The 27,521-nt window shown below is 42.3% G+C and overlaps 1 protein-coding gene across 3 annotated transcripts in view; it reads left to right on the top strand.

Annotated features, from left to right (window-relative positions):
• Window positions 1-2,779: 2,779 nt before the first annotated feature.
• VCAN (versican) overlaps window positions 2,780-27,521 on the top strand; it is a 107,876-nt gene continuing 83,134 nt past the window's right edge. For all 3 annotated transcript variants that reach the window (XM_090132665.1, XM_090132664.1, XM_031609527.2), the window contains exons 1-3: window positions 2,780-2,996; window positions 10,528-10,606; window positions 18,833-19,204. In XM_090132665.1, coding sequence (XP_089988791.1) covers window positions 10,534-10,606; window positions 18,833-19,204 — 445 coding nt within the window. In that variant the 5' untranslated portion in view covers window positions 2,780-2,996; window positions 10,528-10,533. The remainder of the gene's footprint in view (window positions 2,997-10,527; window positions 10,607-18,832; window positions 19,205-27,521) is intronic.

Genomic DNA, 27,521 nt, shown 5'->3' with positions numbered 1-27,521 from the left:
GGTCTTGTACTTAAATAATCATCTCTTTCTCTTACCCGTCGTGGAAAATGAGAGCCAAGTGATCAGACCTAAAGCTGCTCTGCACTGAGGTAGCCCAGGGGTTAAAGCCTCATTGCTTTGTGGTGGTGACCGTGGGCAAAAGGTGTAACTTTCCCTTTACTATCTAAAAATACTGGTCGTACGCAGTGCCTGCACCAGCTCTTCAGCTGGAGCATGGCACAGGGATGGCCAGATGCCATTACTTGGGCAACCCAAGCTGTAACAAAATCTGCTGGGTTTGGAAAGAACAGGGAGGCACTGATCTCTCTTCCCTTCCTTCATCAGGAGAAACTCTCCAATCTCCAGTGTTAGAGGGTGAAGGAGTGGAGAAGCAAGACCAGAGGCAGATTCCCTCTGGCCTGCTGAGGCTAAGGGAAGGAGAATAGGTGAAGCTGAATGAGAAGGGTGGTGGGAGCTGGAGGAGAGATCTGATCAAGTTTTGGTTGGGCCATGATGTCTCCTCACTTACAGTGACAAGAAGGAAAAATGCCTCATGTCCCAGGTTGCATTCTGCTTTCTTTCCTGTGACCTGGGATTGCAGCAGGGTCCCATCGCCTCCACTGGGAGCTGCAGTGTTGGTAGCTGGCCACAGAGGCTGGTACATAGGAGAGATTGATCCAGGCAGATGCTTATGTTGCCTACAACTTCTCATAGCACTCAATTAAAAGCATGAAGTGAACCAAGAAACCACAGCACAGCTTGAGGAGGTCCAGTCCTTTGAGATGGGATCACACAGGGAACAGGGAACCGGAGGGCCTGGTGTCAGACAGGTGGGGATGCAACTGTGGAGATGGTCATCAGCCACTCTTTGCAGCCCTTTCTAATAAGGAAGTTTTAGACAAGAGGAATTGTGGGTTCCTCTTGTCTAAAGAAGGAAAAGCAGCAAACTCAGAGAAGGTGTGATAAGGATTTCATGCCACAGTTCAGCTCTATCACCCAAACCTGAGCTGCTCTGAGCCACCAGGTCTCTGTCTCCCTGTTTGGCTGTCATCTCCTTTACCTCCCATTCCTCCAGCCTGGCATGGAGGACTGTATTTGGAAACAAGGGCTCTGGGCTGGTTTCAAGCCCGCTGTCAGCAAAGCTCCAGGGACAAGGGGAGGGGGTGGAACAGTAAGGGTGAGAGGCACTGGAGGAAAACCCCTCCTGCTCACTGCTGGCGACGCTATCTGGGCCTGCCAAAAATGTGCCTGGAGCGGCGGATCAGATGCACCTATCTCTCCAGGTGTCTCTCTACTGGCTGCAGATTTGCACCATCCTGGAGGAGGGGGATGTGGCACATGCTGCTGCCGGATCTTGTGCCAGGGTGGTGGGCCCTAAGTTTCTGCAACATAGTGAGATAGGTATATTCTGGGGAAGGAGCTGCATGAGAAACACAACTGACACTTTATTAAGTGATGAAAGTCCCCTTTTCAAGGGTAGTTTAGAGTTCTGCTTATGACTTAATCTCCAAGAGGTCTAGACAAAAAATGCAAAGGCTAATCTTAAGGCAAAAAAGAAAAAAGAAAGAGAGAGAAAGAAAGAGAGAGAGAAAGAAAGAGAGAAAGAGAGAGAAAAGGAAGGAAGGAAGGAAGGAAGGAAGGAAGGAAGGAAGGAAGGAAGGAAGGAAGGAAGGAAGGAAGGAAGGAAGGAAGGAAGGAAGGAAAAGAAAAAGAAAGAAAGAAAGAAAGAAAGAAAGAAAGAAAGAAAGAAAGGAAGGAAGAAAGAAGGGAAGAAAGAAAGAAAGGAAAGGAAAAAAAGGAAAGAAAAGGAAAGAGAGAAAGAAAGAGAGAAAGAGAGAAAGAGAGAAAGAGAGAAAGAAGGAAAGAAAGGAAGAAAGGAAGAAAGGAAGAAAGGAAGAAAGGAAGAAAGGAAGGAAGAAAGAAAGAAAGGAAAGAAAGAAAGAAAGAAAGAAAGAAAGAAAGAAAGAAAGAAAGAAAGAAAGAAAGAAAGAAAGAAAAGAAAGAAAGAAAGAAAAAGAAAGAAAGAAAGAAAGAAAGAAAGAAAGAAAGAAAGAAAGAAAGAAAGAAAGAAAGAAAGAAAGAAAGAAAGAAAGGAAGAAAGGAAGAAAGAAGGAAAGAAAGAAAGAAAAGAAAGAAAGAAAGAAGGAAAGAAAGAAGGGAAGAAGGGAAGAAGGAAAGAAAGAAGGGAAGAAAGGAAGAAAGGAAAGTGGTTGGAGATGCGTAAAACAAAACTAGGGTGGAGAAGCTTGGCTCGGGAGGCTGCCGATGTGAGGCTGCCTGTGAATTGGCAGCGCTAGGGGAAGTTTGGAACAATCACCCATATATTCTTTTTTTGCAGCCTGTACTGAGACTGGGGAGGCAGAGGGGAAAAAGGGATTTTAGTCCCAGCCACTTTCCCCACTGCAGCCGACTCCGGGAGCCAGAGCGGAGGAGGTCTCCCCATTCTCTCCCCGGTTAATTGTTTAATTGGGGAACAATGCTCCTCTCGCGCCCGCCTGCCCCTCTCTGCGGGGCTGATGCCGGTGAGCGGAGGGACCCGTGCGGGGCTCCTCGGCTCTCGGGGGGCTACGGGACCCCTGCATTGCCCGCGGGGGCTGCGCGGCGCGGGGGCGGCGCGGAGCCGGGGTCTCTCCCGCGCCCAGCTGCTGGCTGCGGGAGCATTGCAATCGCGAGGAGGCTCTGGTGGAGCCTGAGAACCCTCCTCTCGACCAGCCAGCGCCCCTCCTCTGCAGCGCTGACGGTACAACGATATAATAATGATGGGTGGCTGAGGCTCGCATTTGAACTTGCATGCGAGCTCCGTGTGCCCGCAGCTCGGCGCGGCTCGCAGGCAGGTGCTCGCCGGTGGGAAGGGAGGGAGGGGAGGCTTGGGACGAAGGGGAGACCCCCGGAACCAGCACCTCCTTCCAGCACCAACCAGGGAATTTACTCTTTCATGCGGCCGCTGGGATCTCTGGACTAGCCTGGCCACAGCGTTGTGATTTTTTTGCAATCTCTGCAATACGCTACCTTTTAAGGTAACTATAACTCTTTTTAACGCGCTTTCCTCTCACCCCCTCCTTTACGTGTGGTCTCCGGCAAACACCTAGCGTGAGGTTTAAAGCGATCGTTTCGCTGTCGATACCTGTAAGGACAAAGAGTTGAACGGCAAACCTTAAGCGGGAGAGGATAGTAATGATCGATGATTTTAAACAACCTGGGGTAAGTTCAGCGACAGCCGGAGGAGAGGAGAAGGGATGCCCGGGCGCCTAACGAAACCCCTTGGTACAAAGAGGAGAACAAAGAGAACTGGGCAATTTTGGGGTGGGTGCCCCGGCAGAAGTCTTCGTACCGGTTGCTCGGGAAGGTAGAGCTGCACCTTGGTGTGCGATGGGGCACTTTCTCGCCGAGGGGAGAAAGAAGAAAGCTATTTCCTACGGGTACTGCAGACACAAAGCGCTCGTGCAGCAGGAGCAGGGAATGGCCAGAGGGAACCTTTCCGGCCACCAGGTTTCCTTGCGTTGGAAAAGCGTGCGCTCAGCCTCCTCCGCCCTTGTGCGCTCCCCACACCCCACCCCACCCCCCACCTCCTTCTTTTTTCCTCATTTTTTCTTTCTTTCTCTTTTGTCTTTACTTCTTTCTTCTTTTTAATTTTATTATTTTTTTTTCTCTCGTGTTTCTGGAAAGCTTCTGCCAGGGCAGAGTGGGGCAGAGGCGCTCGGGTAGCAGCATCTATTCGGAGGAGCCGGAGAACGGGCACCGTCCGAACCACATTTCCACGGGAGGGGTTGGCAGGGGACGCGGAGAGAGACCGCAGGGTCAGCGGAGCAAAGCAACGCCTCTAAAGCCACGGACGGCTCTCGGGGGCACGGGGCACTGCTTTCCCCCACCGCCCCTCGGCTTTTCGCCTTTGTGTCACAAAGAAAGTGAGAGAGCATCGCTGAAGGAATTAAGGGAGTTCCGACGGCGGGAAAAAGAGGGTCTGTGTGTGCGGTGGGTGGGTGAGGGGGGCTTGCCGGAGGGTCGGGCACCCACTGCAGGGGATGGGGCCCCGCGTACAACCTCTGTCCCTCCATCCGCCCCCACGGGCGGCCCCGAGGTGACTCCGCCACACAAAGGGGCGACGGGGCGCGGGCCAGCCCTCATTGTCCCACTTGTCACGTCCTCCCGGCCACCCCCATTCCCTTCGGGCACAGGGATTAAGACCCAAAAGCTTTTTTTTTTTTTTCCTCCTTTTTTTTTTTTTTTTTTTCCTTTCTTTCTTTCTTAATTTCCCCCCCACCCCCTCCTTTTTAAAGGAATGAAACATGTTGCAGAAATCCATCCCAGGACAACTAGAGTGTAAATGTTGGGTGGTTTTTCTTTTAGAAAAAAAAAAAAAAAAAAAAAGGGAGAAAGAAGGAAGTTTCCTTCCAAAAGGGGATGAGTAAGACTTGGCTGCGGGCGGGGAGCGCTGGCTGCGGCGGCAGGGCGGACCCCGGGGACGTGCGGATGGCCGGAGCGGGGGCAGCCGGCGGGGCTCACCAGCAGCGCGGCTGAAACCGCGCCCGGGGTCCCCCTCCCTCGGAGCTCCCTCCTCCGGGTGCCGAGAGCGGCCGCACGGCCGTACCCCGCGGCGGGGCCGGGAGGGGGTCCCGATGCCACCGGGCGCGGCTCCGCCGCTCTCGAGGAACGGGACGGGACGGGGAGCCGCGGCGGCGGCGGCAGCGTTATGGCGCCCCCTGGCGGCGACCGGCGGCGGGGCGGGGAGCTGTGGTTGTATGTTTAATTTCCCGCCAGCGGCGTTGCTCACGTTCGGGAGGAGAATGGAGAGTGATAGCGGGGATAAAATGGTCGCCGAGCGCCGGCCGGCGGGCACGGTGTGACAGCAGGGCGGCACCGCTGTGAGGCGGGGCGGGGGACGGCGCCTTTCCCGCCTCCGGCGAGGGCTGGTGGTGCGGGGCGGCTCGCGCCCACTGTGGGGCAGCGGGGCCGCGGGGACCCTTCGGAGCTGCTCCGAGTCAGCCGTCGGGGCACTGCTGGCACGGCAACCGCCGTCGTGCGCTTTGTTTCTGAGAGTCCTGCTTTTATGCACTGAGGGGTAGCATATCCTGTGTTGGTAATGGCTTTCACAGACCGAGCCAAGCGCTCCCTCTGCGAAGAGGCGGACATGTTGTGCGAGCGCCTCAGTGCCCACCTCATGGCTGCCCGCCTGTCCCTGCCCCACCTGTCCTGCTGCCTTCCGCACTGAGGGTACCTGGGGAAGCACGATCTCAACTTTCCAGAGTGCCTGGTAGCTGAGGCTCAGGCCAGGTGAGCTCAGCTCTGCCTGGAGGTGCTGGGAGAGGTGGGCAGAGCCAAGTGAGGCTGAGCCACCCTGCTTTCCTCGGACAGCTTCCCAACACCTCTCTGCGGAGCTGCCTGCCAGTCCAGAGCTGCTTCTGGCTTAAATTAGCGCAGGCCTGGAGGGATGTCGTGAGGCAGGTTGCCCACAGCTGCCAGCACGGGGATCACCAGAACACTCTGTGGTCTGGTCACTCTCCCATCTGTACTGCTGTTTGGGGCCACAGACTGCGCTGCTTGGCCTCTGGGGTGAGGGGAGTGCCTCTTGGGCACAAGGTGGGGATGCAGCAGATGCCCCACAGTCTTTTCGAGGGCCATAGGAATATTTTTGGAAGTGATAACAGGCCCAGCAGATGACGATGATGAGTTAGATGGAAGCCAAGACAACTATGAGACAACACAGTGTGCTGATTAATCACACGGCAGAGGTGCAGTGAAACTAGCAAAGTCAATTGAATGGCACTAAAGCTGATATGTGTCGGCAGTTAACAGTCAGATGGCCGGCAGAAAAGAAAGTGCAGAGCCTTGGGAACAGACATCAGCTGAGAATGTCCCAGTGCCCAGTGCTCAGGAGGCAGTAGGAAAGGCACTGCATCTGGGCTGCACTGGAAAGTTATGCAGTTTACTGTTTTTCCCATTAGCAGATACAGCAACTTTGACTTACGACTCTAGTGTCAGGTTCTCCTAGATGTTTCTCCTCCTTTCCCTCCCCCTCCCCCCCGCTTTTTTTTTTTTTAAATTATTCTTTCTTGCTATGAACCTTACTTCATTATATAGGCAAAGAGGTTAAATGGGCAGAGACTACTTTCTTCGTACTCAGCATACAACTCTGCATCTCATACAACTGTAGAACATGTGCTGAATCAGTCTCAGTGTGACCTGAGAAACTGCTGCCTTTTATGACACTGTTACCTCTAGGACAGTAGTTAATTTCTCATTTTTCCAACTTCAGGGAAATCTTCTGTGTGGCACATCTCTGTCTGTCCCACTCCAGGACAGTTCACAGAATTTGTAACCTGCAATTAGAGATATGATGTTCTCCCACCTGGTTAAATTAAAATAGCATTGGTGTGAGATCAAGCTTGCACTGTAAACTAAGCACAAGCTGGAATTTGATCAGAGCTTACTGCTCCTATGACACTCTGCTGTTGTAGGGAAAGGAGCAGCGCCTGCAAAAATAGGAGCTCTGTTCTCTGCCCAGAGGGAGAACCCCCACCGTTAGTTTTCAGAGATATAAAGTTTATCAGGGACTTGATGTCTTTTGCTTAAAACTCAGATCTGCATCCAGTTTAGAAATGTGATGCAAACGACTGCTATGAATCAATCCATGTGCAGCAACTCTGAATGAAGTGGACCAGTCCAGTTGGACTCCTGCCAGTGGGCAACCTAAGTGTGGTCACATGAAGTAAGATGCTTTTTTTTTTTTTTTTTAGGAGGTGGAAATTAAACACTTTCTCAAATCATGCAGCCTTTAGTTGGCAGGACTTCTTGCTCTGTCTTTAGTGTTATGGCTTTCTCTTTCTCTAGGTGCAGCAACACCAAGGGGAAAAAAAAAAAAAAGCTCATGGAGAAGGTATGACTGGAAAGAGCTTGGCTACTTACTGCATACTTAATGCTGCAGCCAGCCAGCAGAGGCTTTTGCAGAGGGCAGGACAAAAAATACAAACCACTCTTAGAGCAAAGATTTTGTTGCAGGAGCAGTCCCGTCTGATCATAGTTTCCTAAGTGACTGAGGTACTGGTTGCTAGCAGGCTCCTCTGCCTTGTGGACTGCTTTTGAGGGAGATTGGTGCATGCCAAGAGAGGCCCATGTGCTTTTTCCAGGCTGGGCTGGGTGTTGCTGTTTGCATCTAACCATTGTTTCTCAGGCAGGGTAACAGGCCTGTGGTATAGCAGCACTTTGTAAATCAGGAGTTTTTATAGGAACCATCCTATGGAGGACCAGGCTGTGAAAACTCTCATTCATGGCATATTGCATGGCAGTTGTGCTTGTGATGCTCATGAACCCAAGGGCTGAACCCTTCCCCCAGCATTTTTCATTGCTTAAAGGCCTCATGGTGGAGGAGATTTAGAAAATTGTGTGAGAAGAGATTTCTGAAGTGCTGGGTGGGGATTTTTGGCAGGTGTCTCATATTAAGCTCTGTGGTCATGTACAGTACATTTGGATTTCTTTTCTTTTCTTTTTTTTGAGCTGTGTGAACTCTTACTATAGCAAATATAATTTCATCAGTCCTCATCACAAGGTCAAGTCAAGATCCCAACCATGAGTGCTCTAATGGTTTGATACCATCTGGTCCTCAGCAGTCACAAGGTGTCTTGTAAGCCATCTCTCTGCAGTTGTCTTTTCTGTTTCCACATTTCATTTTGAGTATATGTGTTTGGGTTTTTTTATTCAGTGGCTGAAAGCTGAAGATGTTTTTACAACGAGATTCCTTAAACTGTGTTAAGAATGCTGTTACCAGCATTGTGGTTGAGGCATGGCACTCTGTGTTTGTGTGCAAGGTGGGCAGGAACGAGAAGGTGAGATCTTTTGTACACCAACTGCAGATGATTCTCAGCAGCTCTGCAATATGATGGCAGGTCTGGTGAAATTACCCATATGTGGGACTGGTTGCACCACTTTGTGTCACAGTACTCCAGTGAGCTTCTAGGGACACAAGAGCTTGCACAGGTACATGTTGTCCACTGACAGAGGAGCAGCTATTGCAGAGGAGCGTGCAACCCACCCTGCTTAGGTGCTGCATACCTGTCTTCCTGGATAGTCATTTGTTCCTTTTCCATTGTGAACTTGTTTGATCCCATTGTCCAGATCCCTTGTTTCTGGTCTCAAAAGCCAGAGTTGCCTACTGAGGGAGAAGGGATGTGTAGTGCATGGGTAAACGTGGAAAGCTAAACTTGTAAATAGTTTGTTCTAGATTTTTGTTTAGCTTTTGATGTAGCCAGTGTGTGACACATGGGAAGCATGTGGACAGAACAGCTCGCAAGGTCTGGAACTACCATGTCTTCAGAAAGGCCAGAGGTTTTGCATTCACCGTCTTTGAGGTTGGAGAACACTGTAGAATCCCCTTTGTGTGCTGCCTTCACAGTACTTGTGTTGCTACAGGGGCTAGTTGGCAATGGCCTGAGTGTTTTACAGTAGTTTCAGGACACAAAGGTGCTTGAAAAATCTTCTGGTTAGAGCACATCTGCAGTCTCACAGTGACCTCTCATTTTCTGAGATGTTGTGTAATAACAGGGATCACTTTAGCGTTTATTTAAGAAAACATTCAAAGCACTCTGATGTCTGCAGCTCTTACCAAGTGCAACCTTCTTACTCTTGACAGTGTTCTATGGGAACATAGTATTCTGAGGCACAGTATAGGTTTTTAAAGTTAGTTGTGAAATACACACGTGTATTCTCCATTTGCTGCTTTGCTTGTGTTATCTGGGAGAAAGATAAAACCAGCCAGTTAGTGTTCGAGTCCTCAGAAAAAGTTTAGTGGAGGATGGAGCTCAAACTGAATAAAGTTAGAGATGTCTTGGTTTTTGTTTGGGGCTCGCTCATAAAAAGTGCAGTTTCTGTGAAGTTAATATTGCCAAATCAGTGATATCACATCATGCTGTGAGCTCTGTCAAATGGATGAAGCAGAGATGAGGCGTCTTTGGCAACATGCAGCCTGCTCTGTGGAAAGCAGCTGTATTCTTTCCTCCACGCCCTGGGAATAGGTTGCAGCATATGTTTCCCAGTGCAACCAGCCAGCCCTGGCCATCTGCATATGGGGAATGAAAATGTCTTGGATTCTCAACCCTTTTGGGTGGGAATTTTGAGCATGATGCTGTTATGTTAGAGACTGCCTCACTGAAAAGTCTTCATTTGAGATGTTTTGCATCTTTTCTGAACCATTCAGTGCTTACAGGTCAGGTGCCAATTCACACAGATTCATGTGAAGTATGGGCTGCAGCTGTTAACAGTATAGGGAGTTTTTCTGGGGTTGAACACATCATCAGTAATTTTTTGAGGAAGTTACTCTGCGTGTTTCACTTTTGTGTTCAGTATAGCTTATGGAGGTTTGTGGGTTTATTAGTTAAGGCTTTAACCCTACAACGTTACATATAAATACTAAATAACTAAAATGCTAATGTAAAAAATGGAAGAAAATGTGTAAGTAATACAAGGTTCATAGCAATAACATAGATCTGTTTAATCCTTATTTTGCTGTTCAGCTGTAATCTATCTTAGAGTTCAGGTTTCTTGCCTATTTCCGAGCAAGGTAGTGTATTTTGACAGCATTATCAGGAAACTCACTGTTCTGTGATTTAAAACTTCTCAAGGGCATTTGACAAATCATTGCTGAAAGCTATTCCTTATGGTGCCTCAGTAGTGCATATGTATAACTGTGTGAGGAAGGAACTGTTTTTAAAAAATGGTGATGGTGGGTCGGTGGATGGGCTAACTGATCTTAGTGGTCTTTTCCAACCTTTATGATTCTATGTTTCCAATAGTTGACATTTATGGGAATTGTGATGGTCTTGCTAGAATGCTTCTTAAGCTTGCAAGATAATTGCAGATGTGTGATTAGCAACTGGAATAAAAATAAGAACATACCATTATGAACATGCAATGTATTATGTATGTGCTATATATGTTTTCAGCTGTTAGAGCATGGAGCCTGTAAAAGAAGCAATAAGTGAACATAAAGGGGATTGACACATTTGTTTATTACTGCAGAGTCAATAAACTGAAATTCATTATGAATTAGTATTTTATAGTCATTAGAATCTATATTACATTGACGCTATAATAAATCTCCACTATGAAACAATACATACAGCAATTTTAAAAGCAGGACTTTTGTAGATGGAAAGGGTCATAGTGCATAGTGCAGATGTTGATTCATGCTCTGAATTCATGAAGTTGTTGTGGGAGACTCTTTTCAATCTAAGGTTATTTGCTGATGCTAATTGATAGGGCAGTCTGTGTTATGGATGCAGAACTTCCTGAAGGCTGCATCTGAACTGGCAGCTCTACAGGAGGAAGAAGTCATCATATTGTACTTACAGACTGCTGTTGCTGTGTGGTATCAGATTTAAAACAGGGTATAAAATGGTAAAGATCAGAATATTATTCATTTTCCTGCTGAACATCATTTTTTGAGCTCACGACTGCTTCTAGTATCAACCAATGATAAATAAAGTTGTACTGACTTGCTACACTTTGTAAGGACTCAGTGTTAAACTAATCACTTATTCTCTTTCTCTTTATTTGTAGGTCAAGATGTTGTTAAATATAAAAAGCATCATATGGATGTGCTCTACTTATATAGCTATAACTTATATGCTACCTAAAGGTAAGTCTGTTATGCATGGAATAATTTATTAAAATTCATTCCAGTGACAGCGGGAAGCAGCATGGTCCAATTGGTAAAGTATTTCCCAGGACTGGGGAAAACGTGTTTTCTGATTTTATCTCTGTACTGTGTAACTAATTTTGTTCCTGTTTTCTCCCTTTTGCCTACTGATTTACATAGAAAACTTTTGGTGGGTGAGCATGTTTTTGCCAAGGTTTTTACATACTATTTGAGTCTCCTGAGGTTTGTCAGTGCCATTACTATAATTCAAGTAATGATAAAGACAGTGTGATAATGTGATAAAGACATTAGAAAGCAAAAAGCGAAACAGCTTGCCTTCTTCAAATGTTCAGGAATGTGTCTTAACTGCTTTAACCTCTGTTTGTGAAATGTTAGACCTGTTCGTCAGATATGTCTCACACCTTCGTTTGGCATGGCCTACAGGGAAGTTCCCCTGCGTGGGTGAGGTGGGGACCACTGGGGGGGGATAGTTTTGGTGAAAGGCAAACAGTTTCATGAGGGCTTCAGCAGTGAGAAGTGCCAGTGCATGAGAGCAAGAGCAGCTTGCTGCTACAGACCTAGTCAGGCTGCAGAGGTTGCAAATTAAGTGGGGGAGTCTTGGGTCTACAGGAACAGCTGTTCTGAACACCTAGCAGTCAGATCCCAATGCATACACTCATATAATTGATGCGACAGCAGCCTTATGAGTTTGTATGTCTCTGACACTTTCTATATTCAGGGTGAAAAGTGCCACATACAAGTGAGATATGGAGGAACCAAGAACCCCAGTCTCTGCCTGCCTCTGTGACAACTGAAGAATGAGCCTAAGGAGACATGCCTTTGGCATGGGCAGTGTGTCTGCCAGAGCCTCTGTGGTGGGGGCTGCTGTAGGCCAAGCTGGTTGGAAGCTGTGACAGGCCCCTGGCTGCTGGGGTCTGGAACAGAAGCATCTTAAAGCAGCTGCAGGTCTTAGCTTTGGGTAGAAAGTAGGAGCCCTGTTTGCTTCTCATGGTGATTACGTGTTATTACTAAAGTACATATTTGTATATGATTGCTATGATTTGAAACTTTTGACTCAAGATTAGTAGGGAGTAGGTTCCTACAGCAGCTGCAGATTCTGAAAATTGGGATGATAGTTTTCCCAAGCCTCAAATCAAGACAATTTTTATTCTACTTCTTCTTCTCAGGAGCCTTTGGAAAATCAGATATACTCTTTATACTTTTCTTTTTTTTTGACTTTTTAATTTAATTAATTACTTATTAGCTCTTATACTGTGTATAGTAAAGTTCTTTCTTAGATGTTTTTCCTGTAAGATAAAAACTGTTGTGCTTAACTGTTGACTTTAGAAGAAAAAATGGTGGACTGTTTTTTTTTTCACTTAGGTTGGGAGAACTATCCTTCTCTGTTTCCTGTCTTCCCTTCCTCCTTAAATCTAGTTTTGTTTCTCCATTCTTTGCTAAAAACACAGCAGACCAAGACAATTAGAAGACATTCTCAGAGAAAATGGACACAAAGCTTCAGGGAGAGACAAGGCATTAAAACTAAGCTTCCATTTTCACATTTATTGAGGGCTGAGACTCATTTGGTTATTAAATGTCAAGCTCTTTTTTTTTTTCCCTCCCATTTTTTACTCAGTAAAATGTCTGTAAATATGCTCTGATGTACAGCTCTTGGATCTGCAGGCATTTAATTATTTGTTCATATGAAGTATTCTGGAAGGCAAAGCAAGTGATTGTCAGAAGAAGTCATGGACTAACAATGTCAGTTTACATAGGGAACTTAAAAATTCTTATTTGATAAGTTGTAGCATTATTAGTCAGCTTTAAAATGGAGTAAATGCTTGTACATCACTCATGTGATGAGAGGTATGAAGTTAAGATTTTACCTGATAATCAACCTTTTGGTGAAGAGCATGTATGAAGAGAATAAGCAGACAAATGAATCTGACATTATATGTAAAGCAGACATTTCTATTACAACCAATTGAAAATCTGATCATGTTTATTTAGGGCATAATTCAATGGTCAGTCTAATCTCACATACATCATTTAGCAGTACATGGGGTAGTTCTGCCCCTTCTCCGTACCCTGGTGCCAGCTGACATGTATTTCTTTGTGTTGACAGTACTTATAGGTATATCTGTCCAGCTCAGTCAGGTAAATGACTTGTCTGAAAGACGTCGGAAAACTGTTTTTGCAAGTTAGTATTCAGCTGGATCAGATCTTTGATCTGCCTCACTTATTTACGCAATTGTTTGAGCTGGTAGAATTAGGGAATTAGGAGTGCATCAGTGTTTGTGGAGAGGTGAGACTGATAGGTAGAACAAGGAATGACATCACTGGGTGCCCCTCAACTTACTCCACCTATCATCTCCTCTGAAATGGTTTATAAATGATTCGTGTGACTTCCAGAAAAAGAATTTCAAGAACACAAACAAGTTTTCCGTGGATGTGCTGGTGTGCTCATCTCAGGAATATAGACCAAGTTCTGACCTGTCCTTATTAACTTGAAATTTTTGGAAGAAGTGCAGAAAAACCTTTATGTTCCTAGAAATACACTGTGGACTTTACGGGTTTTATTTTTGAAGTTGAGTATCATACTTTAGCCATAGAAATTCTCAAATGGGAAATTCTTCAGAATATGGTCATGCTGAAGAGGACAAAGATGAGGTAAACTTTAATGTGAATCAATCCAATAGAATCTGGGCTTGATCCATATCTTTCTGTTTTGTAGAAATAATAGTAAGTTTATGTAATAACTTTTCTGAGGATGAATATAACAAGGTCACGGACAAACCTTTCCAGTCCTGCTGTTTAGAACAAAAAGAAAGAAAAAACACCTTTAAAATAATATCTGTGTTTGCATTTTGAAAAGTTAGACAGGAATTTCTTACATTTCATTTTTTTTTTTTTTTAATCCTGAATTTGAATGCAATATTGATGCCTTGAAATCTTTTGTGAAACACAGATTCCCATAATTTCTGTTCCCAAAATAGGCTTGGTTAACCATATGGGTTAATTGAATAGTCACTTGCCTATTATTAATGGCAATGTTTCCTTTTAGTTAAAACTGTTCTGAAAGCTTAGAATCATTCTTTTGAAAATCATATAGGAAATTTCAAAATGTCAAAATCAACAGTTATGAAAGAAATAAGCTTTGGCAAGTTGGCATTTTCTGCTAGGAAAAATGTTGTGTTGAAAATTTTAAACATCAATTGAGAATAATAATATTTGAAAATGTGTACTGTTTAGAGGCTAACCTTACTATCCAGTCTGCACAGCACTGTTCTCTAATCATCTGTCATTCAGTCTGATGTTTGATTTTGGCATCATTGATTCAGTTGCTTACTGTGGTTCCTTCCTAAGCACTTCCTTTTCTCTTCCAGTAGCTCCAAAAGGCTTTCATTGGATGTTCCCCCAAACACTTCTTTTTTAAAAAAACAGGCAAACAAAGTTATTAATTCTGGAATCCAAGAGATTAATTAGGTTATAGAATCATAGAATTGTCAAGGTTGGAAAAGCCTCCAAGATTATCTAAACCAACCATCCACCTACTACCAATATTGCCTTACTAAAGCGTGCTCCTAAGTACAACATCTAAACGAGTTCATTGAAATGTGTTTCTTGAACACATCCAGGGCCGTGACTCCACCACTTCCCTGGCAGCCTGTGCCCAGCCAGCACCTGACTGTGCTTTCATAGAAGTCTTTCTTGATATCCAACAATTCCAACCTTCTCTGACGCAACTAAGGCCGTTCCCCCTTGTCCTATTGCTAGCTTTGTGGGAGAAGAGGCTGACCCCCATCTTGCCACAGCCTCCTTTCAGTCCTTTCAGCTGTAGAGAGTGTTAAGGTCTTCCCTGTGCTTGCTCTTCTCCAGACTGAACATTCCCAATTCCTTCGGCCACTCTTCATGAGACTTGTGCTCCAGACCCTTCACCAGTTTCACTGCCATTCTCTGGATGACATGCTGTGGTGTGTGTTAAGGATTAATGATTGAAAGTTGGAAGGATTAATGATGAAAGTTCATGAGCAAGGTTTACACCTACTCCTAGCCTGCCATTTACTCACTTTGAACTAACTGGTGTTACAATTCTCTAGTTTACAAGCTGGACCCTGTGATTATGATCACTGTTGAAGTTTACCTTGCTCATTATACAATTTATGATATCAAGAATAAGTGTGTTTTTGTGAAAGCCCTATAATCCATAAGAGAATACAAACGTCTTAGGTTACAGTATGTGATAATGTCCTTCTGAAGGTATAAATAATATACGTCAACTTGGCATATCATGTTAATGTTATATGTGCTATAAAACACGTGTGCTTGTTTATAATGTTTGCACATCTGTATGCATGTTACACTGAGTTTGGCAGCTGGAATTTATGTTTTTCTGGCAAAATGATTTTCTTGCAGAATATGACAATAATTGCTTTTTCTTTACTCTGCCTCCTTTTCTTACTCTGTATCTTAAAACTACGGATTACCTCGTAAAGAACTTTAGTGAGGACTTTATTGGTATTGATCTTTCTGCTACCTCTGCTATCAAAATTTCATACAAGTTTGTAAAAACTGTGCATTAAGTTTTAGTTTTTCAGTATCTTTATTAAAGAAATGAGGGTTAATGAAAAGACATCTCTTAGGCTCAGTCTTAATAGTTAGAGTGACAATACACAATTTCATTGGTCTTTGCAATTGTTCTTGACAGGAAATATATCCTATAAGTACATTGATGGCAAAAAATTGCACAAAGAATTCTAAGGAACTGCTTTGTGCTCAAGCAAGAAGTAGTTTGTGTCCAGCTTCAAGAGAAACATGTAAAAATACATGTCATTGGTAAGATAAGTCATCTAGGGAAAAATATTCACATGTACCATCATCTCCATGATAAACTGATTAAAATGTTTTAGCTTTAGGTTTGGGGAATATACAGCATTGTTTAGTCTGTGAAAACCCTATCCTGTCAGGACTGTTTCCTGTCAGAACACTGTATGGGAAAGATCTTCATTCTGTTCCTGCTTCTTATTCTGATATTGAAGCTATTTAATATTTAAATTGAGGAAGACATAAAAATCCAGCTGCTAAGATACGGAGAGTCTGCTGATAACCTGACTGCATGTCATGCTCTGGGCTTGAATCTGCTGACCCATCATCTAGTACAAAGCTCTCATTGACTTTACTGGCAGTTCTTGAAAGATAGATCTGTAGCCAGATTACTTGGACTTAACTGTGTATTTTGTTTCTTTATTGTCTATGTATTTTCCCTTAGGACTTAAATATGCTCAAGAGTGATGCATTTTAGTTAGTAACAGAAAAGTATGCTTATATTAATTGCCAGACAGTTTAGTCATATCAAATCTATATCTCATTTAAGAGTGTTATCAATGTTTTAGGTTTTACTTGGGTAGGTGAAGATGTGGTATGAAACAATGTTCAGTGCTAAGATTGCTCTTCACTGATGATTGGGTAAATATCTGCTTTTCTCAGCTCGTATTCATATTTACAAACAGTTACAAAATATTTTGTTTGCATTTTGTTGACTGCATCCCTTCTAAAGTACAGTCTGTCTCAATTAGCTTGGACTACTCAAGAAACCAAGTTTTTTAAACTGCATGGGAATATCTCCTGATCTTCAATACAAAACTTTTTTCTTCAGCAAAGTGTATTTTCTCCTCTTTTCTCTTCTTCTCATTTGCTAGTCAAAACAGAGTGCTTTTAAAAGCACTTCATAGTGCTTTCTACAGCTAGATGAGTTTGTTGGTACATAGTTTTTCCCTTATTCTTGGATATAGTCCAGTTTAGGGTAGATCTAATTTGCATATCATTATGATATCTGTTTTCTGTCAAGGGTTTCATTCTACTGATGAGAAGAAACAAATTCTGAAGAGGAAATTTCCTCAGGGTTTGGTACTGATACGCTAGATCATACATAACTGAAAACAACTCCTTTGAAAGTTTATTAAAATTCTGTCAGTCAGCGTAATTATAACTAGATCGTTTTTCATTTAAGAAGTTCCTGTAATGTATATAGATGACAAGAGATCATAATAAAAACTAAATATTTTGAAAGTGATTTTAATCTCCCACCTGTGCGATTTGGCAGTTTTTCCATCACAACTGATAGAATTGAGCATTCATTCTATTTCTCTAGCTCTACCAACTGTAATTAAATAAAGTTTCAAGGAATTCAAGGTGATATAAGAGTGATGTTTTCCTACTGTAAATCTTGGGATAAAACCAGCCCATTATGGTTGTTAGCAATCAGTTTGTTCTAGGGAAGTCAAGTTTTTAGTTCTTTTTAAACAATATCTGACTTCTCAAAATTCTTGTTTCAGTATCTTTTTTTAAAGAAATGTCTTTGCAGTCAAAGCTTTTGAGCTACTCTACAGTCTTCAGTAACCTCTGCAGGCTTGTCTTAAAGCCTTGTGAATTGTTCAGTCTTAGTTATATGTTGATCCTGTTTTTGTCATTCACTGTTTTATAAACACATCCTTTCTAGATCTTGCTCAGGTTGTGTTTGTTAAACATGAGTTGTAGTATCTCACCATCTTTGCTTGTAAGACTGAAAATTTCACTACATGCCTGAATCAGAGTGAAAAATCTTGCTGGTAAATCAGCTCAGTTCTGTGTGAACTTTTCAGCTGAGCTTTGGTTGCAGTGCAGCTGTATTGGCAGAATGCTACTCCATTGTTGTTAGATTCTCTCTGGTCTAATCAGTTCTGATAAAGCTAGCTCGAGCATTTCTGCACTGAGTTCCCAAGAATCCTAACTTAGGTAGGTATGAATGGAAATGATTCGAGGACTTCCGTTCCAACTTCTTGGTCATCCTTGACTGGGCCAGTATTTTTCTGGTTAGAACTTTGTTGTAAAAATGCATGGCTGTCATACTGGTGATTGTTGAATATCTTTGTAGATGTTACTATTAACGTTTTATTCTCTGTGTGATGTGCATCTGTTAAAAATCATCAGCTTAATAAAGAGTTTTTTTTTTTTTTTTGCTTTTTCTTCTTCTCTCCGGTTTTTCTTTCAAAATATTCTGCTCTCTATAGTGTAATGATGTTTTTGATGGTAGTTAAATAACTAGATAACTTTTCAAGTACTGGTATCTCATTTTTCATGCTGGTTCCTGATATTTGAAGACATTTTTTTTCTAAATTTTATGAATCCTAGTTGACTTCAAATTAATGATTAGCACTTTCAGCCTTTGAAAAAATGTTTTTTTCAAGAAATTCAGCAGGTCAGTGAAAGAGGACATATAGATTCTATTATATTTCAGCCTTTAATCTTCATTAAGCCATTAGATATGGTGAAATAACATCACATAACAACATAAATCTAACAGAAATCCTGTTTTCAGACAGTTGCTGTGTGCAGGTTGGATGAACAGTAGTCAACTTTCCCCTTGGGATATTGTCAGATGGAAGCATTTCACTGTAAAGTGTTTGCAGCTGTAGATGTCATAAAAATGATAAAGGTCCTATCAAGTCAAGTTTGAGCCAAGCAGGGACTTTCTGTGTGCTTTGCTTCCTTCTTTCCTTTAACATCCTAAAATACCCCATTTCTGTAATGTGTTAAAGGCCCCTGGGCTACAAGGAAATAATTTTGAAAGAATGACAACTTAGGATAATCTCACTGAAAAGGCTTTTGTTTCAGCATGTATACAATAAAAAGAGTTAACCCTTGAAAGAGAAATGGAGTAAGGAATGCAATGTATGTAAAGTCTTGAGCTGTGTTTTACTTCTACTACATGAGCACATGAACAGGCCGCTGTAAGGTAAAACAAAGTGTAAACATCACTAGCTCCCCTAAGTGCCTAGTTTTGGCCAGCAACAAGTGTGAGGTATCTGGTTGTCTTTCACCAACTGGTTTTAGTCTGGTGAAGTTTGAAAACATAGCTCTTACAATTCAGCTGTCATCTGTAACCTTCAAAACAGTTTCCAATACCAATCCATGTTACAGTCAGTGACTACAACAAATGGAAAAAACAAATCAAAGAGCAGTGAATTAATTTACTCAGACAGGAAAGAGCTCAGTCAAGGGCTGAGGATGTTGGTACAGACTGTTTTGGCTTACTCTGGTTAGATCTGTTGTGAACCAGCTAGGGTCTGTGGCGTTCAGGTCTTAAAAGTCTGTTAATCATTAAACAGTGATGAAATGTAACTGTTTCTGATTTTGCTGGTCGCTAATGTGATATATCCTTTCTCTTCCTTTCTCCCATTCTTCTAGTTAAGGCAGAAAAAAAAACCCTGGTGAAGGGATCCCTCTCTGGAACGTCAGTGCTTCCATGCTTCTTTTCAACCACACCCACCATAGCCTCCAGCTACGCAGCCGAGTATCTTCGAATCAAATGGTCAAAGGTTGAACTGGATAAAAGTGGAAAAGATGCAAAAGAAACCACAGTCCTTGTGGCCCAGAATGGGAACATCAAAATAGGCCAGAACTACAAGGACAGGGTGTCTGTTCCAACCCATTCAGAGGAGACCGGCGATGCTTCGCTGACTTTCTCTAGGCTGCGTGCAAGTGATGCAGGGGTGTACCGCTGTGATGTGATGTATGGAGTTGAGGACACACAAGGCATTGTATCACTGGCTGTTGATGGTAAGAATTCATTTATTTCATTTGTAGTCAGCAGTAATTCCAGTCAAACTGGTAACAGCTAGTACTTATAGCTACAAAGCATTTATATGACCATTTTTAGGAAATTGTTATTCCTTCACTATTGATTTGTTCCATTTTTTTTTGATTATTTTTAAGAATTTTTTCCAGCCCATATTTTTCTCATTTCTCCTGCACATGTTCTGAGAGGGTACTCTTGATTCACAGAGCAAATGTTCACTTGTCCCAGTAGCATATTGGTTGATTTTATGTCCTTTACAAGATGCACTCCTGCTTTCACAATTACTTTTCCTTTTTTTTTTTTTTAAGCAGGTACTTCTGAAGTCTTCCAAAACCAGTCTTTTTGAACCATAGTACATAACATAATACATCTATCAGAAAATGTCTGTGTTGTTATAAGAAGATAGACTTGGCAGGCAGAAGCAGTTTCTTAATAATTGTTTCTGTAGGATGAAAAGAAGCAACTGCTCTGCTATACTGGAGCTCTGGCTGCCTTCTCTTACTTGCTTGGCAGTGGGAATGTAAACTGTCTAACCTCAAACAGCTCTTTCTGTGATAGAAGCATGAAGCACCAAGGAAGAGTTTGTCTCCATAATAGCAGTTGGATAGCTAAGAGAACCACCTGCCAAAAGCTGCAGGGAGACAAGTAGGTAGAAGGCTGCTATTATTCTTCCATGTGGAAGACTCAGGCCTAAGAACTGGCATGTAAGCACCGTAAGGAAATAGCCTTCAAAACTTTGAGGAAGAAAATTTGCAAAAGTAGCATCTGATCTATTGGCATTTTTCTCCTAAGGTCCTGCTGATATAGCTTATATAGCTTATATAGCACTATATGCTGCTCCAGAACCTGATGCTATATGGCCCTGTTAGTTTGGCACCAAGCCTGAACTATTAAACAGCTGAAAAGCAGGACATGTTAGCCCAGGCACTGTGCCATGCAAATTCTGGACCAAAATTACTTTGAAGAACACTGGGTTGTTTGGGTGTACCAGCTTGCATGAGCATTGATTTGGACTCTACCTTGCACTTCTCTGCATCCAGGTGTTTTTTGGAACTTAGGTATTTACTCAAGTGACTGAGTCCCAAAACAAACATTAGGGTCTTTTGTTGGAAATCATGGCTTTGGTTAAGATTTTTTGTAAGCTTAATACTATATTGTTCTTTCACTATGCCTAACCTAACTTTAGCAAGACTTTTGGCATCTGTTCAATGAAAGGTTTTGAAGGTGTGGTCTTAATTTAGAAATACAATAAATCAGTGTAACCATTAATGTTTTTTTTTAACTTCATAAGCTGTGTAGTCTTAATAGCAAAAGCAAAAGAAATACTGGTTTGAACATTATTTTTCAATAATGAACGTACCTGGCATTCCTTAGCTCTTTAAAGTGCTCCCTTGACTATGTATCTGTATCCAGGAGCAGCAGATGTTCACTGCAATAAAATATCATATGATTTATGGCAATACTTTAGGTTGTGTTACTGCCGCTGCAGAACATAGCAATGAGATGCACAGTTCAGATCTCTTTTAAATGGAAAGAAAATTTCAAACACAGCATTTTCTTTCTGAAGCTACTCTTTTTTGTCACTACTTTGATGTCAAAATTTGGGGAACAGAACAAGCTGTATCTTCATATACATGGTAAAGTAACATTAAATTACCATTTGTGTACTTGATTTTCCATTTTCTACATTAACTAAACAAATATAATTTTTCAGACTTGTAAAGATTTTATATTAATGTTGCTTAATTTTTGTACCCTTACTTAAATAAGGGCTTCAGCATTTTTGTGACTTCATTATCTTAAAAAAAAAAAAAAGAAAAGAAAAAGAAGAAAAAAAGAAAAAACAATTGTATTAGTCACAAACATAATTTATTTTGATTATGTCATCATTTTGAATCTGTGCCCCAGAATAATAACAATTACTGAAAAAAGATGTGTGTTCTTTGTACATTCTTCATCACCTGTTGTTAACACAGAATCTTTATGCGTTAATTGTGGTAATTTCTGAGTTGAGTACTGGTGTGGTTCAGCACTGCTTTGGTCTCCAAGCAGACCTGCTAGTGCTGTTGCTTGTGTAAAGCTGGGTAAAATTATCACTCATTTTGCTAATGTGCATATTTTATGATCATGATAAAAGATAAAATGCATTTGTGTAGCACTTATTCTCTGAGGTCTGAGCAAGCACCTTTTGCTTCACATTTTCAGCGAATTAAAAGTGTGTAGACAAAGCAGTTATTATGACTGTTAATATTGCAGTAAACATCTTGATTGTGTAGCTGAACCCTACATGACTAACTTGTTGGAGGCTTTTGCCAACTTCACTCTGGGTACAATTTAGAGGTGAGAAGGAATGTTTCTGTGATGCTTTGGGAAGCACAGAATTGTAGAGCTGTGGAATCATACGACGACTTGGGTTGGAAGGGACCTCAAGAATCACCAAATTCCAACTCCCCTACCACAGACATAGTTGCAGCACTAGAGCATGTTACCCAGGGTCCCATCCAATCTAGCCTTGAAAACTTCCAGAAAGAGGGCATCCACATCCTATCTGGGCACTCTATACCTGCACCTCACCATCCTCTCAGTGAAAACTTCCCCTTGACAACCAATCTAAATCTTCCCTCCTTTAGTTTAAAACCATTTCCCCTGTCCTATCACTATCAACTTGTGTAAAAAGTTGATTTCCCTTGTGATTATAATCCCCTTTTAAATATTCTATTTCAATTATTTTCATGCCAACACTGTTGTCTGTGTTAAATAATAAATTAAAGAGAAGTCATAGCAACATAGAACCAAAAGGACATGCTTGGTCACTTGTGATCTTGTTCCTTTGGTTGCAGATAACCATGTCACATGTTGTGTTATATACCTTCATTAATGCCCAAATTGAACAGGGCTTACCATTTGAATGAGTTATCAGCCACTTCAATGTTATGTCCCAAAGATCATAGAATCACTGAATGGTTTGGGTTGAAAGGAATGTTAAAGATCATCCACTTTCAAACCGCTGCCATGCGCAGGTTGCTACCCACCAGATAGGGTCCCATCCACATTGGCCTTGGAAGCCTCCAGGGGTGGGGCACCCACAGCTTCTCTGGGCAGCTGTGCCTGGGCCCTACCACTCTCTGAGTGAAGAATCTCCATGTAATATCTAATCCAAATCTCCTTTCTTTTAGTTTAAAGCTCCTCCCCCTTGTTCTATCAGTATCTGCCTATGTAAAAAGTTGGTCTCTCTCTTGTTTGCAATTTCCTTAAAGTACTGAAAGGACACAATGTGAGGTCTCCCTGGAGCCTTCTCTTCGCCAGGCTGAACAGTCCTAGCTCCCTCAACCTTTCTTCATAGGAGAGAGGCTCCAGCCCTATGATCATCATTGTAGCCCTCCTCTGAACCCACTTCAGCACTCCTCATCTTTTTTGTCCTGAGGTCCTCAGGCCTGTATGCAGTTAAGGCCTAACAAGGGCAGAATGAGGGGAACAACCACCTCCCTCTTCCTGTTGGCCTCTCCTCTGTTGATTCAGTCCAGGATATAATTGGCCTTCTGGGCTGCAAGTGCACTGCTGGCTCATGTCCACCTTTTTGTCCATCAGAACCCCCAAGTTCTTCTCAGCAGCCTGTTCTCAGTGAGTTGTTCTCCCAGTCTGTACTCATATTTGGGATTGTCCTGACCCAAATGCAGCACCTTACACTTGGGCTTGTTGAACTTCATTATGTTCTCATTGGACCTCTTCTCCTGCTTGTCTACATGCCTCTGGATGGCTTCCCTTCCTCCTGTCATATCAGCTGCACCACTCAGCTTGATGTCATCAGCAGGCTTGCTGAGGGTGCACTCAGTCCCACTGTCTGTGTCACTGAACATCAGTAGGGCCAGACTGAACTGTACCCCCTCATTACTATTTTCACTGATGAAAGCTTAAGAGAGAAGTGTGAAATACTTAATTTTAGTTGTGCAGGAAGATACAGGCTATCACATGGATACCATGTTTAGTTAATGGCAGTTATGGGTTGTCCTTGCGGCTGGGGAAGGAGCCTGCATCAACTGCTCAGCAGTGTTACATAGTTTCATCATGCTGGATACCTCCTTTTCCATTACTAATTGTAAGAAAATCTTTCCCTACACCCTGCTTGTTGCTACAATTAAATCGACTTCTCAGACAGGATGATTTTTTGTTCGGAACAGACCTAGCAGTCTACAGTATTATGCACTTGGACCTCTTACAAAAAATGTAATATTCAGAACATTCATATTTGCTTTTCATTTGTGGTGATGTCTCCTCTTTACTGTTCGAAAATTTCTTTTTCTTGTGAGCAGTTCCTCCTTTTCAGCTGTTGTAATTTTGTCTTTCTATGGTGTTTTGAGCTTATCTTTAGGACCCTTGTTATTATTAAACCACATCATAAACTATCTCCTGTTAGGAGTCCATAGCAGTTGGACTTGATCTTTATAGGTACTTCCCAGCTGAATTATTCTATTTTATTATTACTGTCTTTGGAAACCTATTTTGCCATTGTTCTTAGTTTCTTCCCTGTTGCTGTTACCTAAAAAATGCTGACTATCAAGAGACTTCAAGTACTGTGGAGAAATTATTTTTCTTTCTCCTTAGCTGGCACTGAGCTGTCTCTCCATTCCCACTTCAAGCTGCTTTTTGAAACAGATGGAGTTTCACCTGCAACCAGTATAGATACATGGATAGAGATAATGTAGAGGCTGATTGCCAGCAGGCAATGATCTTCAGGCCTTCTGACCATCATCCTTGGACTCTTCAGCCACCCACTAACAGTTTATCAAGTTTCACAGCTGTGCTGGGTCTGAAGTCAGGGTAGAATTTACTTTATTTTCAGTGATTTAAAGCCAGATGCCTAGTCTAAGCTAAGCACTCAGCTCTTTTCTGATGAGAGTTGTGGGTGAGATGAGCTCTCTAGCAGTTCTCATTCCCGTTCCCTTATCAGAGAGTCTTAGACAGGTAGTGTAAACTAGGCTCCTAACCTTCAGAAGCAAACAGTGATAAGTTTGAATTCCACAAAGGGTTTAATAAAAAGTACTACTGTACACCTCCATGTTTATTCCATTTCTCTAGGTATAATAAAGTTTGCTTGTATAAAATAGATGTAAGTTTCCTTATAAAAAGCTGACCTGGATGTGCGGAGTAACAGCATGATTCATTCTCAAACATAATTGAACATTTAATGAAACTGTTGTTTTTTGTAGTTCTGTGAGATATTAAAAAGCAATATATTTGGACAAGTGCAAGCAACATGAAAGAATCTGAACTAACCACTCACCTGAGCCAGTTTTTGGTTATTTACTTTGGAGATGCCTGCACATTTAATTGAAGTGGCAAATGTGATCCTTCAGTTTTCTTGCTCTTTTTGAAAATCTTGTCAGAGAGTATTTTTCAGCAATAATGTTACCCTTTACTGCTGTCTTGGGAGTTCACTGCTTTCATGGGCCTTCTTTTGTTAGCTTCTATTTGAGTCCACTGTTTGAGAGGCTTTTTACAAATTGGATTGTAGAGAAAAGCCAATAAGAAAAATCCTAGGCTTAAAATACTGACCTCTTTTTAATGGGAAGAAGCAGCAATTAGGGAGGCAAAGTAGACTGTAATTCACAATTTCATTTTTATGCAAACTCTTCTTTCTTGCAGGCATTATAATGATAATAAATGAATGTTGTCTCCAGTGTGGGAACACTGCCTCTCAACTGTGCCCTGAGCCCTAAGAGATTGTGTGTTGACAACGTAATTGATTTATTCTCTCTAAAGCCAGAACTCCCCTTTATTAGCACCTAAGTATGGCATTTGAAGAGATGGGGTTTTGTAATCTTTTAGATTTATCTATCTGAAATCCTTATCACCTGCTGATGTTGAAATTCCATACTTCCTTGATAACTAAATAAAAATGGGCTGCTGCATTTTTAAGCTTATTCTTTACTCTCCTGAAGAAGTGATGGTAGGGGAGATAGAGGTTTCTTAGCTACAAGGTAAAGAGCAGAATATACAATGGCTGTCAAAGAGAGGGTAGGGGAATTGAATTCTGTGTTGAAATACCTGGTTCTGCATGCATCTGCGCCTAGGGAGTAGGAATGAAGATGCTATGATACATCTGTCACAGCCCTGGCACAGAGACTAGGGAGGTGGCAGCTGATTTTTAGGCTGCAGGTGATTTAGGGTCAGGCTGAGGATCTGCAAAGGACCACACACCACCGCCCTTAAGAAGATAAAGTAGGTGCTGATATGCATGGCTACACTGATTTTTATCCTGTCAGTTATCTCCTATTGTGAGAGCAGTTCTGAGAGGCTATGTATTTCTTTTTTATTTTTTTAACAATTTAAATTTCAGTATCATTGTCTTGGCCTCATTGAATGCTTGTATGTCCAAGTACATTGTTGTGCAGAGGTAACAAAGCAGGTAGGTGATTTAGGCTGTCTGTTCTGAGGTATTGCAGATGTAGTAACCAAGTCCTCCACTTGGCAAGTTGTCTGTCGGAAGAATGCAGTTCAGGCTGAGCATCAACTGCTTTCTTTCTCTGCACCAGCTTGTTTAGAGGAGTCTGTGTACACTTGCATGTTGCTGCATTACTCTGTGAAGATGGAGGCAAAGATTTTGGGCAGAGGGGTGATGTGCGAGTTGGTGCAAGAAACCTTGTCCCTGGAGAGCCAGCAAGTGGAACTGGGTGGTCGATTTGTGCTTCCTGTTTGCATGCAAAGAGGATCCTGGAGGCATCTGGCAACCAAGATGCTGTGAATGCAATGCAAGGCTGCTCTCAGGTTGCCAGAGCCAGAGATGGGAGTTGCAAGATGGTTGCAGAGCCCGGAGTGGGAGAACAGATGAATTATTGCAGGAAGCTCAAAATTCCTGTTCCTTCCTTTGATGCAGTGCTCTGTCCAGTTGCCTCTGTTTTGGATTGTATTTGCAATGTAAGTTGATTTCTGCATAAAAGCAAGGAAGATTTTTGTTTAGAATTTGTTAGAACTCTATTAGCTTTGGCGTTGAGGGATGCTTAAGGGATCTGTACACTTTGACTGAGACCTGAAAATAAAAATGATCAGAATAACAGCCACTACCATAATTATCTTTTCTCTTTACACAGTCTTTGTGTTATGAGACTAATTCTGAAGTTCAGTCTTTATGTGAATCTAGGCAGGCAAGTTGCAGCAGCATGAGCTCACCAGTGAAAGCTGTTGTTTATTAGCCACAATAAAGCAGGAAGTATCTTGAAGGAGCCCTTCCCTCCAGTTCTAGGAAGTGTTGTAGCATGATACCCTGGCAAGTGATAAAGCAAAGCTGCAACCCAAAGGTGCAAAACCATAGTACCAGTCTCTTACTCAGGAAGGTCCTGCTTTCATTCTCTGGTATAAGGTAAAGAAAAGTGAATAAAAGACATTTTGTCTTGCTCAGGCAGCAGCAGTGAATTTTTGGATGCTGCAGATTACTTTCCTGTGAGTGCTCTTTTTTGCAGACACTGCTGCTCCTTCCTGTAATTAGACTGACTTTGCCAGATGTTCGGTGACAACATTACGCTGTTATAGTCTGTTTTCCAGTTGCTTTATTTGTTCCTAGGACAACTCCTTTCTTGCCTTTTCTTTCAGAGGGCAAGTGGACAAAGGGGAAAAATCCTTTACAAATGTTGTAAAGTGCAAGAACTCGGACAATGGATTTTGCCCCCTTCTCTCTGTCTAAATGAAACAATGAAAGTCCTGCACTTTAATCTTCTTAGCCCCAGGGGGTCTTCTAATTATTGCAGCTGTTGCTCAGGCTTATACAGACTGACGTCCTCCTTCCCATTCATCTTGGAGGCTCTTTTATGTCCATTGGCTCCTCAGTGGAAATGGAAGAGCCTTAAACTCTGAGAATAGGTGAAGTTTACCTTTTGGATCTGGGTGAGGAGAACAAAGCATTCTCCAAGTTCCTTTCCAGGATTTACAAATGACCAAAGGCATTTTCTCGGCAGCTCCTTCAAATTTATGTTAGCATCAACTCTTTAGTTTTCCCTTACCAAGGTCCACATGTCATCAGCAAAGCCATTGATTGTTTTCAGAATTGTTTTGTAAGAAATAAGGGGCTTGTTGAGAAGGCACTCATATATAGGCAGCTTAAAGCTTTAAAATAATGCAAGTTCAGAGAAGTATGTTGCCTTCTCCTGCTAAGTTAATAAGTCTTTCTGTGGTTTTATGGAAAAGCAGTGTTCTTGTGCCTGGATGAAGTCATGTTACATCAGTTAAGTGAACTTGCAGGGGGGAAAAAGTATTAGAGGCAATGAATCTAAATGTCTATAAAATTTGTTTTAATTAAAATTAGAA

The sequence above is a fragment of the Phasianus colchicus genome, chromosome Z (genome assembly GCF_987193195.1).
Source record: "Phasianus colchicus chromosome Z, bPhaCol1.hap1.1, whole genome shotgun sequence".
NCBI lineage: Eukaryota > Metazoa > Chordata > Aves > Galliformes > Phasianidae > Phasianus > Phasianus colchicus.
This window is presented reverse-complemented; position numbering and strand designations above follow the sequence as displayed.